The 13,203-nt window shown below is 58.2% G+C and overlaps 1 protein-coding gene and 2 long non-coding RNA genes across 3 annotated transcripts in view; 2 read left to right on the top strand and 1 right to left on the bottom strand.

The window, feature by feature from the left end:
* Nucleotides 1-5,778, top strand: part of LOC133342033 (uncharacterized) — a 153,138-nt gene extending 147,360 nt beyond the window's left edge. The window contains exons 7-11 of the mRNA XM_061550918.1: nt 607-733; nt 947-1,059; nt 1,434-1,587; nt 2,165-2,404; nt 5,205-5,778. Of these exons, the coding sequence (XP_061406902.1) occupies nt 607-733; nt 947-1,059; nt 1,434-1,587; nt 2,165-2,404; nt 5,205-5,419 (849 nt within the window). The 3' untranslated portion in view covers nt 5,420-5,778. The remainder of the gene's footprint in view (nt 1-606; nt 734-946; nt 1,060-1,433; nt 1,588-2,164; nt 2,405-5,204) is intronic.
* A 3,595-nt stretch (nt 5,779-9,373) lies between these two features.
* On the top strand, nt 9,374-11,535 carry LOC133342942 (uncharacterized). The gene is made up of 2 exons (XR_009755196.1): nt 9,374-9,781; nt 11,105-11,535. It is a non-coding gene; the product is annotated as an uncharacterized LOC133342942 (long non-coding RNA).
* Nucleotides 11,106-11,702, bottom strand: LOC133342954 (uncharacterized). The gene is made up of 2 exons (XR_009755201.1): nt 11,355-11,702; nt 11,106-11,312 (listed from the first exon to the last, which is right to left on the bottom strand). It is a non-coding gene; the product is annotated as an uncharacterized LOC133342954 (long non-coding RNA).
* Between the last annotated feature and the right edge of the window lie 1,501 nt (nt 11,703-13,203).

Here is a 13,203-nt window from a genome sequence, read left to right as displayed (position 1 = left end):
CCCCACGTGTCTCCCCGACTCTCACCTGCGCTGTCTCCATGTGTCTCCCCGTCTCTCACCTGTGCTGCGTCTCCCTGCATGTCTCACCTGCGCCGTGTCTCCCCACGTGTCTCCCCGACTCTCACCTGCGCTGTCTCCATGTGTCTCTCCCCGTCTCTCACCTGTGCTGCGTCTCCCTGCATGTCTCACCTGCGCCGTGTCTCCCCACGTGTCTCCCCGTCTCTCACCTGCGCTGTCTCCATGTGTCTCCCCGTCTCTCACCTGTGCTGCGTCTCCCTGCATGTCTCACCTGCGCCGTGTCTCCCCACGTGTCTCCCCGTCTCTCATCTGCGCTGTCTCCATGTGTCTCTACCCGACTCTCACCTGCGCTGCGTCTCCCTGCATGTCTCACCTGCGCCGTGTCTCCCCACGTGTCTCCCCGACTCTCATCTGCGCTGTCTCCATGTGTCTCTACCCGACTCTCACCTGCGTTGCGTCTCCCTGCATGTCTCACCTGTGCCGTGTCTCCCCACGTGTCTCCCCGTCTCTCATCTGCGCTGTCTCCATGTGTCTCTACCCGACTCTCACCTGCGCTGCGTCTTCCTTGCGCGTCACTCCGTGTGTCAGGGCCCACGTCTGCTTGTGAGCGCCGGCTCATCCCAGGCCATACGGGACGCCCTGCTGGAGCCGAGACGTGCGGGTGCCGTGGTGTCTCTGTGGACACACAGGGGACACGTGGTGACCATCGCTCACGGTGAGAAGGCACGGGGAGACACGGGGAGACAAGGCCAACTCCAGTGACAATTATCTGAACCGGTCCTGGGCCTCCCCTAGGCCGACTCAAATGGGTACCTAGTGCGGTGTGTAAACATCGCCACTAGGAAGTGGTGCTGGCCACGCACCTACTTGCTAACAGCACTTGCCTCTGTGTACTCGTGTATGTATGTGCGTACCCGCGCACATGCAGGGGAGGAGCTGTACGCACGGAGCAACAAGGTGGAGCCTCAATCCCTGTTCCATCTCCGCGTGGACGGTGACGTCGCTCACCTGAGCAGCGTCCAAGGGCTCCATGTGATGCAGGTATGGGGCACACGGCACCCCACACCCACCCCGCACCCACACCCACATCGCACCCACACCCACCCACACCCACACCGCCCCCACACACCGCACCCACACCACGCCACACCCACACCCCGCACCCACACCCGCACCCACACCCACCCACACCCACACCCACACCCACAACGCCCCCACACACCGCACCCACACCACACCACGCCACACCGCACCCACACCCCGCGCCACACCACGCCCACACTGCACCCATACCTGGAAAAGTGGCATGTGGAGCATGGTAACATGACATCCCTGGTGCGTGTGACCCTGGTGCACGTGACGGCGTGTGGTGGTGTGTGCGGTGGTGGCGTGCGCGTGGTGATGTGTGTTTCTAGGTAGAGGGTGGTAACGTGGTTGTCCGTGACGGTGACGGAGGCTGCGGCTTCACGGTGACGTGGCGAGGGCCCTGCGTGTCGCTGCGAGCCCCCTCCGGCCTCTACGTCACCACGAGGCCCATCGGCCAGATCGTGGCCTCAGCCACCTTACCAAGTGAGCGTCGCCACCACCGCCGTCGGCAGCCGCCAGTATCTATCCGCTGCTGGATCGAGGCCCCTCCCAGGGCCATCAATGCCATTCACGGCCTCTTGACACAATGGTCATATGGACTCACCTGCTCTCCCATGCTCACCCACCCACCTGCTCACCCACTCACCCACCCACTCACCCACCCACTTGACCCACTCGACCACAAATCCACACATCCACCCACTCACCCACCCACTCACCCACTCACCCACCCACCCAGTCACCCACCCACTCACCCACCCACTCACCCACTCACCCACCCACTCACTCATCCACCCACCCACTCACCCACCCACTCACCCACTTGACCCACTCGACCACAAATCCACTCACCCAGTCACTCACCCACCCACTCACCCACTCACCCACCCACCTACTCACCCACTCACCCACTCACCCACCCACTCACCCACCCACTCACCCACCCACTTGACCCACTCGACCACAAATCCACTCACCCACCCACTCACCCACCCACTCACCCACTCACCCACCCACTCACCCACTCACCACTCACCCAGTCACTCGCCCCTCACCCCAGGCCCACAGGAGCTGTTCACGGTGCGCTTGGAGAACCGGCCGCGCCTCATCCTGCAGGGGCCCCGGGGGTTCGTGGGGCCTGAGGGGGGAGGGGGAGGTGGGGTGGGAGGGGGTCAGGGAGGGGGTCAGGGAGGGGGTCAGGGAGGGGGAGGGGAGGGGACCCTGCGGGGCGACCAGGCCGACTTCACAGCCTTCCAACTGCTGCCCTGTGGAGACGGGGCCTACCACCTCCTCCTCACAGGTACTCACCACTCCTACCACCTGCTCCTCACAGGTACTCACCACTCCTACCACCTGCTCCTCACAGGTACTCACCACTCCTACCACCCCCTCCTCACAGGTACTCACCACTCCTACCACCCCCTCCTCACAGGTACTCACCACTCCTACCACCTCCTCCTCACAGGTACTCACCACTCCTACCACCTGCTCCTCACAGGTACTCACCACTCCTACCACCTGCTCCTCACAGGTACTCACCACTCCTACCACCCCCTCCTCACAGGTACTCACCACTCCTACCACCCCCTCCTCACAGGTACTCACCACTCCTACCACCTCCTCCTCACAGGGTACTCACCACTCCTACACCTGCTCTCACAGGTACTCACCACTCCTACCACCCTCCTCACAGGTACTCACCACTCCTACCACCTCCTCCTCACAGGTACTCACCACTCCTACCACCTCCTCCTCACAGGTACTCACCACTCCTACCACCCTCCTCCTCACAGGTACTCACCACTCCTACCACCTGCTCCTCACAGGTACTCACCACTCCTACCACCTCTCCTCACAGGTACTCACCACTCCTACCACCCCCTCCTCACAGGTACTCACCACTCCTACCACCCCCTCCTCACAGGTACTCACCACTCCTACCACCTCCTCCTCACAGGTACTCACCACTCCTACCACCTGCTCCTCACAGGTACTCACCACTCCTACCACCCCCTCCTCACAGGTACTCACCACTCCTACCACCTGCTCCTCACAGGTACTCACCACTCCTACCACCTCCTCCTCACAGGTACTCACCACTCCTACCACCCCCTCCTCACAGGTACTCACCACTCCTACCACCTCCTCCTCACAGGTACTCACCACTCCTACCACCCCCTCCTCACAGGTACTCACCACTCCTACCACCTCCTCCTCACAGGTACTCACCACTCCTACCACCCCCTCCTCACAGGTACTCACCACTCCTACCACCCCCTCCTCACAGGTACTCACCACTCCTACCACCCCCTCCTCACAGGTACTCACCACTCCTACCACCCCCTCCTCACAGGTACTCACCACTCCTACCACCTGCTCCTCACAGGTACTCACCACTCCTACCACCTCCTCCTCACAGGTACTCACCACTCCTATCACCTCCTCCTCACAGGTACTCACCACTCCTACCACCTCCTCCTCACAGGTACTCACCACTCCTACCACCTGCTCCTCACAGGTACTCACCACTCCTACCACCTCCTGCTCACAGGTACTCACCACTCCTACCACCTCCTCCTCACAGATTTCTCTTCGCCCCTTGCCTATAAACACAGTTCAGCAGCATTTGCTTCAAGCAAACCCGATTCTGCTGCTGATGAGTCACTCAATGTCGAAACCAGTCCCGAGTTTTGATTGCGTCGAAGGCATTCGGCTGGTAAGATGCAACTGCCACTCTCCACCCAAACACAGGTCTCTCTCGCTTCATGCGGTAGATGCATTCCAAACAAAAACAGCGCACAAAGCGAAATTGCACGAGACAGCTTCGTGTCGAGCAGTGCGTGCAGTGCACACGATGTTGTCCCACGTCTGACCGCATAGAAGCATCCGAGTGAATTCAAACTGCTTGGCAGAACAGATGTTGGGTAGATGTTTATATACTCTTAGTTCTTTCGGTAAAGTCACGTAGGTAAAAAATGAAATAAAATTAATAAAAAATAAAAACAATAAAATCACGACGTTTCGGAGGCAACACAAGCTTCCGTCTTAAGGTGAAACTGTCACAGAAAAAAATCTGTATCAAGTGGAGAGAAGTCCCAAGGTCGTACCTCTTGGGACTTCTCTCCACTTGATACAGATTTTTTGCTGTGACAGTTTCACCTGAAGACGGAAGCTTGTGTTGCCTCCGAAACGTCGTGATTTTATTGTTTTTATTTTTTATTAATTTTAATTTCATTTTTTACCTACGTGACTTTACCGAAAGAACTAAGAGTATGAATCCTTGCAGTCACGAAAGCTTCAAATCTAGAATAGATGTTTATATGTTGAACTTCTTTCGCGCCCTGCATAGGTCCGCCGCATATACAGCGCGAAATCGCACGAACTCAACCCGCACAGAGCGAGGGAAACCTGCCCATATTGGTGGGAATCGAACTCGGGTCACCGGGTTTATAACGCAGTGCATTCATCGCTACACCACCGGACCCCACATTGTATACAGTATACTGTACAGTCACATACTGTACAGACTAACATACTGCTTATACATTACACACCCACACTGTACATACACCGTACTGTAGCCGCCGTTCGCCCCTCTTAGGTGGCCGTTACGTGACCACGGCTGTCGTGCCAGGCTAGGTGCATGTTAAGGCGATATGTCCAACACATTGTGAAAATTCGGTCACAGTTCCTATGATCACTGTTTCATTGCTTTTATGGCTTTATTTTGGTGATTTCGAAAAGTTTTTTGGTTTGGCCATGTTTGTTTGTTGTAGTACAGAGTTAGACTGATGGCCTTAATCTAAGTTGTCTTGTGGTTGTTGTTGTTGTTTGACTTGCATCCCACTGGGATTTTTGCACACAGCGTTGGTGTACGGTGCTTTTTTCTGCAATATTTTGCTGTCTTTTCTTGGATTTTCTGTTTGCACTTAGTCACTTATTCACTTTAAGATGTTTTCTTGTTCATGTTTTTGTTTTTTGTTTGTTGCGGTTGCACCCGATTCAAGAGCCGAATGGCTCACAGGGGCTATACCGAATACATGAACTTGAACCACACACAGATCACCTAACAAGCTTCTCCCCCCCCCGCCCCTCCGCAGGTGAGGGAGGCCACGGGGGCTGGGTGGTGCGTGCGGAGGATGCGGCGGTGGTGCTGGGGGGCCCAAGCCCCCCCTCCCCATTCGTGGTGCAGCTGCATGCCCCCCACCGGCTGTGTCTGGTGGCGCCGGGGGGGGCGCTCGTGAAGGGGGAGGCCCACGGGGGGTTGAGCGCCACGGGGGACAAACCCGACATCGACTCCATGTGGGAATTCTGACCCCCCCCCCACCCCCTATGACTTTGACATGTGACCTTGACTCTGAGCCATGACCACTCCTGACCTCCTGACCTCAAATCTTATCGCCCTGCCCTGTTGACAACAATCCTAAGAGCTCTAATCTCGGCACGGAGAGCCTTGATCTATTGATTCAACTTCAGTTGGACTTTGAAAACGAACCTTGATCTGACCCAAACTCGTGGAATTTTGCCACTCGATCTTTCTGACCTCAACCCTTGGAGTTGACCCTTGAACTGACATCAATGTAATTCTGACCTCAGTGCAGGTGGTTATGACCCACAATGTCAACTCAACCTTGTAAGTTCTGTCCCCCGACCCAATAAACGTTGCTTGTTGTTCGGAGGCATTCATTGTGCAGGTGAAATCAAACACAAAGGTCCCCCGTGTAGCCTACATGGACTGCTGAGGCAAGTGCTGGTACCTCACACACGAGGGGGTGGTGTGGTCAAAACCATGCCCGGCGGCCTTTGTCTCCCCAGTTCTGATGTTCACTACACACCGCACCAGGTACTCGCTTAAGGCCGAGTCGACCTAGGGGAAGCCCACCATCGGTTTCCATATTCACCACTAATGTTGCCCATGGCCGGGAATCAATCTCTGGTTCCCCACGTTCTTCGTGCAGTGCGCTAACCACTGCGCCACCTACTCCTCCCCACAGCAACAGATGCCCTTCGCCACTAAGTGGCGGTGACGTGGCCGCAGTGCTTGTGCCAGGCTAGGTGCACTTTGAGGCCATCGCCAAACACAAGAGTCACACCCATAGACACGCACAAATAGATGGCCATATTACCAATGTGGGTAGGGAGACATCATTTGTCAAGAGTGAAATGGGGTCAGAAAAAAATGACGAAACCGAAACAAAATCGAGCAACGGCCATGATGCAAATAGCAATCGGCACAAAAACGAGTGCGTCGTCACATTGCGAGAGAAGGGAGCGGATCGCACCCACGCACATCTGTGTTGAATCATGGGGTACCCCCCCTGTAATGCGAGTCGCCTCAGACCGATGATGTTGAGACCGATCGGGGCACAATTACAGCACCGAGTTACAAAATCGTTAAACAGATGGAGGGGGGATTGTGTGGACAGATGAGGCTTTTTACGAGTCACATGGGCAATATAAGTCGATGGGCAATGCGATGTAAGTAAATGTGCAATCTAACCCAATGGGCAATGTACGTTTATGGCGGCGTTTGTCACAGCAGTAGGGGGGTGATGTCGCTGCTGCTGCGTGATTCCCATTGAGTGATTTGAAGGAGATTTCTCAGCATTGGGGATGTGGTTTGGGCAGCAGCAGTTTCAATGAATGTGTTCATCTGTCGGAGGAAATCGGAGAATGAGGCGAACATAAATTCTACACACAGTCTACAGAACAGGGGGAGAACACACACTACAGAACAGGGGGAGAACACAAACTACACACACTACAGAACGGGGGGAGAACACAAACTACACAGTCTACAGTACAGGGAGGAACACACACTACACACTCTACAGAACAGGGGGAGAACACACAAACTCCACACTCTACAGAACAGGGGGAGAACACAATCTCCACACTCTACAGAACAGGGGCAAAACACACAAACTCTACACACTCGAGAACACACAAACTCTACACTCGCGCTACAGAACAGGGAAAGAACACAAACTCTACACTCTTGAGAACACACAATCTCCACACTCTACAGAACAGGGAGAGAACACACAAACTCCACTCTCACGCGACAGAACAGGGAGAGAACACACAAACTCCACACTCACTCTACAGAACAGGGAGAGAACACACAAACTCCACTCTCACGATACAGAACAGGGGGAGAACACACAAACTCCACACTAATGATACAGAACAGGAGAACACACAAACTCCACTCTCTACAGATCAGGGGGGGGGGGGACACACAACCTCCACACTCACTCTACAGAACATGGAGAGAACACACAAACTACACACTCTACAGAACAGGGGGAGAACACACAAACTACACACTCTACAGAACAGGGGGAGAACACACAAACTCCAAACACAGAGGTAGCAGTCAGGAAATGAACCCATACCCTTTGCGGTGAGAGGCAGCGCAGAATCTCACCACTGTGCTGCAGCCTTGAACACTACTGAGTGCTGCTTGTTGCTGGCCGTCTGGAGTGTTGGTCAATACCATGTACACATTTACAGACAACGATCCTTGTTTAGCCACACACAAGACTGTTGGGGCAAGTGCTGTTCGCCAGGAGGAACTATGAAGGCCGGCACTGAATGGGTGGTCAGCACCACACCTGACCGCCTTTGTCTCCCCAGTGGTGATGTTTACATACCGCACCAGGTACTCATTTGAGGTTGAGTCGACCTAGGCGAGAGCTAGAACCGGTTAAACAATGAAGATAATGTTTTGTAGTGATGTGTTTTATTGATACGTTTAATGCCAATCATCCTCATGATCAATAAGCTTTCCCCAGCAAGTGATGATAACGATGTTGGTGTTTACATGATGATGCTGAAGATGTTTATAGTGATGACAGTTACGATGTTGTTCGTGGTGGTGGTGATTATGATAACTGCCATTCATTAGGGAGACATGTTTAGCTCATTATGACAATGTTGATCATGAACAAGCCGTTTAGTGATTTTTATGATGCAAACGATCAACATCATCGATATAATCAATGTCATCATCACTATCAACTTCTTAAGTATTGCCATCATCACTGCAAACATCTTGGTAAAGAAACGATCATCGTGAACATCGTTATCAACATCATCTTCATAAACATGACTACCACGGACATCATCATCATCACTGTCAACGTCATCATCATCATCAAGATGATCAGCAGCTGCCCAGTTCAAGAGGCACGTTGGGCCACCACCACATCCCAACGTTGGGCCACCACCACATCCCAACGTTGGGCCACCACCACATCCCAACGTTGGGCCACCACCACATCCCAACGTTGGGCCCCCACCACATCCCAACGTTGGGCTACCACGACATCCCAACGTTGGGCCCCCACCACATCCCAACGTTGGGCTACCACAACATCCCAACGTTAGGCCCCCACCACATCCCAACGTTGGGCTACCACGACATCCCAACGTTGGGCCCCCACCACATACCAACGTTGGGCTACCACGACATCCCAACGTTGGGCCCCCACCACATCCCAACGTTGGGCTACCACGATATCCGAACGTTGGGCCCCCACCACATCCCAACGTTGGCCCCACCACCACATCCCAACGTTGGGCCAACCACGAACATCCCAACGTTGGGCCAACCACCACATCCCAACGTTGGGCCACCACCACCACATGCCAACGTTGACCAACCACCACATCCCAACGTTGGGCCACCACCACATCCCAACGTTGGCCCAACCACCACATGCCAACGTTGGGCCACCACCACCACATGCCAACGTTGACCAACCACCACATGCCAACGTTGGGCCAACCACCACATCCCAACGTTGGGCCAACCACCACATGCCAACGTTGGCCCAACCACCACCAACCACCACCGTTGCACGTTCACTGGGCTGGGCCTCGGGGGCCGGTGGGGGGTGGGCCACGTGCGGGGTGAGGGGGGCTGACAAGTGGGGGGGGAGGGGGGGCTGACTGACAGGGAGGGGCTGACGGTTGACGGGGGCTGACGGGGGGGCTGACGGAGGGGAGGGTGGGGGGGGGCTGACGGAGGGGAGGGTGGGGGGGGCTGACGGGGGGGAGGGTGGGGGGGGGCTGACGGGGGGGGAGGGTGGGGGGGGCTGACGGGGGGGAGGGTGGGGGGGGGGCTGACGGGGGGGAGGGTGGGGGGGGCTGACGGGGGGGGAGGTGGGGGGGGCTGACGGGGGGGGAGGGTGGGGGGGGCTGACGGGGGGGGAGGGTGGGGGGGGCTGACGGGGGGGAGGGTGGGGGGGGCTGACGGGGGGGGAGGGTGGGGGGGGCTGACGGGGGGGAGGGTGGGGGGGGCTGACGGTGGGGAGGGTGGGGGGGGCTGACGGGGGGTGGGGGAGGGGCGAGCCACGTGACCGCTCTCGTGAGGACCGGGGCCGTTAACGGACCACGCCACGAACCGTCGCCACAACCGCCTCGACCACCGGAGCAAGTGCGACACCCCCTGCCGCTCCTCCTGCTCCTGCTCCATCACCACCACCGCCTCCACCTCCTCCTCCTGCTGCTCCTCCATCACCACCACCGCCTCCTCCTCCTGCTCCTCGCTCTGCCGCTGCCTGCGTGCCTGCCTATAGCACCTGGCAAGCCCCGGGTCCACTCACATCGCCCCATTGCGTGACTCAACCAAGGCGCTGGGCTTTGCCTGTCACCGTCGTGCAGTGAGGAGGTGAGGAGTTGGGGGTGAGGAGTTGGGGGTGAGGTGGTGGGGGTGGGGAGTTGGGGGTGAGGAGTTGGGGGTGAGGAGTTGGGGGTGATGGTGGCGGGAGTGAGGAGTTGGGGGTGAGGAGTTGGGGGGTGAGGAGTTGGGGGTGAGGTGGTGGGGGTGAGGTTGTGGGGTGAGGAGTGGGGGTGAGGGTTGGGGGTGAGGTGTTGGGGGTGATGAGTTGGGGGTGAGGAGTTGGGGGTGAGTGGTGGGGGTGAGGCGTTGGGGGTGAGGAGTTGGGGGTGAGGAGTGGGGCGTGAGGAGTTGGTGGTGAGGAGTTGGGGGTGAGGAGTTGGGGGTGAGGAGTTGGGGGTGAGGAGTTGGGGGTGAGGAGTTGGGGGAGGTAGTGGGGGTGCGGAGTTGGGGAGAGAGTTGGGGGGTGAGGAGTTGGGGGTGAGGAGTTGGGGGTGAGGTGGGGGTGAGTGGGGGTGAGGAGCTGAGGGTGAGGTGGTGGGAGTGAGGAGTTGGGGGTGAGGTGGTGGGAGTGAGGTGTTGGGGGTGAGGTGGTGGGGGTGAGGAGTTGGGGGTGAGGTGGTGGGAGTGAGGAGTTGGGGGTGAGGAGTTGGGGGTGAGGTGGTGGGGGTGAGGTGTTGGGGGTGAGGTGGTGGGGGTGAGGAGTTGGGGGTGAGGTGGTGGGAGTGAGGAGTTGGGGGTGAGGAGTTGGGGGTAGGAGTTGGGGGTGAGGTGGTGGGAGTGAGGAGTTTGGGGTGAGGAGTTGGGGGTGAGGAGTTGGGGGTGAGGTGGCGGGAGTGAGGTGTTGGGGGTGAGGAGTTGGGAGTGAGGAGTTGGGGGTGAGGAGTTGGGGGTGAGGTGTTGGGGGTGAGGAGTTGGGGGTGAGGTGTTGGGGGTGAGGTGTTGGGGGTGAGGTGTTGGGGGTGAGGTGTTGGGGTGAGGAGTTGGGGGTGAGGAGTTGGGGGTGAGGAGTTGGGGGTGAGGAGTTGGGGGTGAGGAGTTGGGGGTGAGGAGTTGGGGGTGAGGAGTTGGGGGTCAGGTGGTGCGAGTGAGGTGGTGGGGGTGAGGAGTTGGGGGTGAGGAGTTGGGGGTGAGAAGTTGGGGGTGAGGAGTTGAGGGTGAGGAGCTGGGGGTGAGGTGGTGGGAGTGAGCGAGTGAGTGGTGGGGGTAGAGTTGAGGTTAAGAGTGATGGTGAGGAAGAGGGATGTTGAGGAGGGGCGAGAATGTGGATTTGTGCTCCCGAGGCGGGATCTCAATGCTTGTGCAAAGATGATGGTAACTTGATAACTATAGTAACGGGGGTAATGATGGTAACGAAGTTAACTGTTCCCACAGGAACTCTACTGAACCTCCAGGATGGCGGACGATGAAGAACTTCCACCAACCCAACCACCTCCTCCACCACTCCCGGTCGCCCCACTGATCGATGAAGAACTTCCACCAACGCAACCACTTCCCGTCGTCCCACCGACCGACGAACTTCCACCACCTCCACCACCTCAACCACTCCCGGTAGTGCCACTGACCGACGAACTTCCACCACCTCCACCACTCCCGGTAGTGCCACCGACCGACGAACTTCCACCACCACCACCTCAACCACTTCCGGTAGTGCCACCGACCGACGAACTTCCACCACCACCACCACCTCAACCACTTCCGGTAGTGCCACCGACCGACGAACTTCCACCACCACCACCTCAACCACTCCCGGTAGTGCCACCGACCGACGAACTTCCACCACCTCCACCACCTCAACCACTCCCGGTAGTGCCACCGACCGACGAACTTCCACCACCTCAACCACTCCCGGTAGTGCCACCGACCAATGAAGAACTTCCAACCCAACTGCCTCCACCAACCCAACTGCCTCCACCAACCCAACCGCCTCCATCAACCCAACCGCCAACCCAACCGCCGGCCCCACCACCAACCCAACTGCCTCCATCAACCCAACCGCCAACCCCACCACCAACCCAACCGCCGGCCCCACCAGCAACCCAACCGCCGTCCCAACCGCTGCCCCCGGGCCCCCCGTACCCACCTCACGGCCGCTCCGTGGTGCAGCTCACTCTGAGGCTGCCCAGCTACAACCAGGCCAGCGGCGGCATGGAGCCGGCGCTGTCACCGCCGCCGCCGTCCCCGAGGCATCGGCATCGTCATCAGGCGACGGGCGCCGCCGTGGCGTGGAACGAGTTCGGCCATCCGCGCTCCGCCATGGAGCATCCCCATGACTTCTTCACCACCCCCGCTGCGGGCGGCGGGGCGTACGGTGGCCCCCCCGTGGTGGTGATGGTGGACGGCTATCCGCACTCGTCTCTGCCGCCGCCGCTGAGCCGCTGCGACAGCTTCCCCGACTGCTTCCACGTGGACGAGGGGGTGCGCGAGGGCCTCCTACCGAGGAGTCACAGCCAGGACGAGCCGGGGCGGATCCACCACCACCACCAGCAGAACAAGCAGGAGCAGCTCCACCACCACCACCACCACCACCACGACGACCTGTGCCATCACTACTCGGCCATTGACCGCGACCACGTCGCGGTCAATGCGTCGGCGCAGTGCGCGGAGCGGGGTCGCAGCGAGCCCCGCGACGGGCCCACCGTCGTGCACCGCCACCACTCCCTGACGGACCTGCGCCGCCACCACCACCACCATTCCGAGCATCACCACCACATCAGCCCCCACCACCACCACCACCACCACGATGATTTGTGCCGACATTTCTCTCCTATCGACTGCAAGAAGACGTGCGCCCCTAGCCGCAGGCGCCATTCAATAAGCCACGTCTACCACCTTGACCACCGCCACAGCCACTTTGACCACCACCACAACCACCACGACTATTCGGCGCCACCGCTCCCGCACAACCACTACTCCCCCGTAGCGGTGCACGACCACCACCACGCGTACAACCACGACCACCACCGCGGGCATCACCACTACCCGCACTGGCATTCCCACGGCCGCTTCCAAGATTTCCACGTCGATCATCACCACGCTGTCCATAACCGCAACCATTATTACCACCATGATCTGCACCAGGGTCATCTTCACCATGGTCATCGCCACGATCTCCACCACCACAATCTCCACCACCATAATGTTCACCACCACAATCTCCACCACCACGATCTTCCCCACTTTGATCTTCATTACCACAACTACGGCCATCCCCACCATGGTCATCGTGTCCACTTGGACCTCCATCACCACCACCACCATCCCCGCGCTCTTCGAGGCAATCAGGCGAGACACAGCCACAACAGCACGCTGCGAATGTCGCACCTGCATCACTGAACCCACCGCCACAACCACCATCACCACCACCATCATCACATCACCCAACACCATCACATACCCACCACCATCACATACCCACCATCACATCCCCACCACCATCACCACATCCCCACCACCATCATCACATACCCACC

The sequence above is a fragment of the Lethenteron reissneri genome, chromosome 2 (assembly GCF_015708825.2).
Source record: "Lethenteron reissneri isolate LAM-NWPU_2019-01 chromosome 2, ASM1570882v1, whole genome shotgun sequence".
Classification (NCBI taxonomy): Eukaryota; Metazoa; Chordata; class Hyperoartia; order Petromyzontiformes; family Petromyzontidae; genus Lethenteron; species Lethenteron reissneri.
This window is presented reverse-complemented; position numbering and strand designations above follow the sequence as displayed.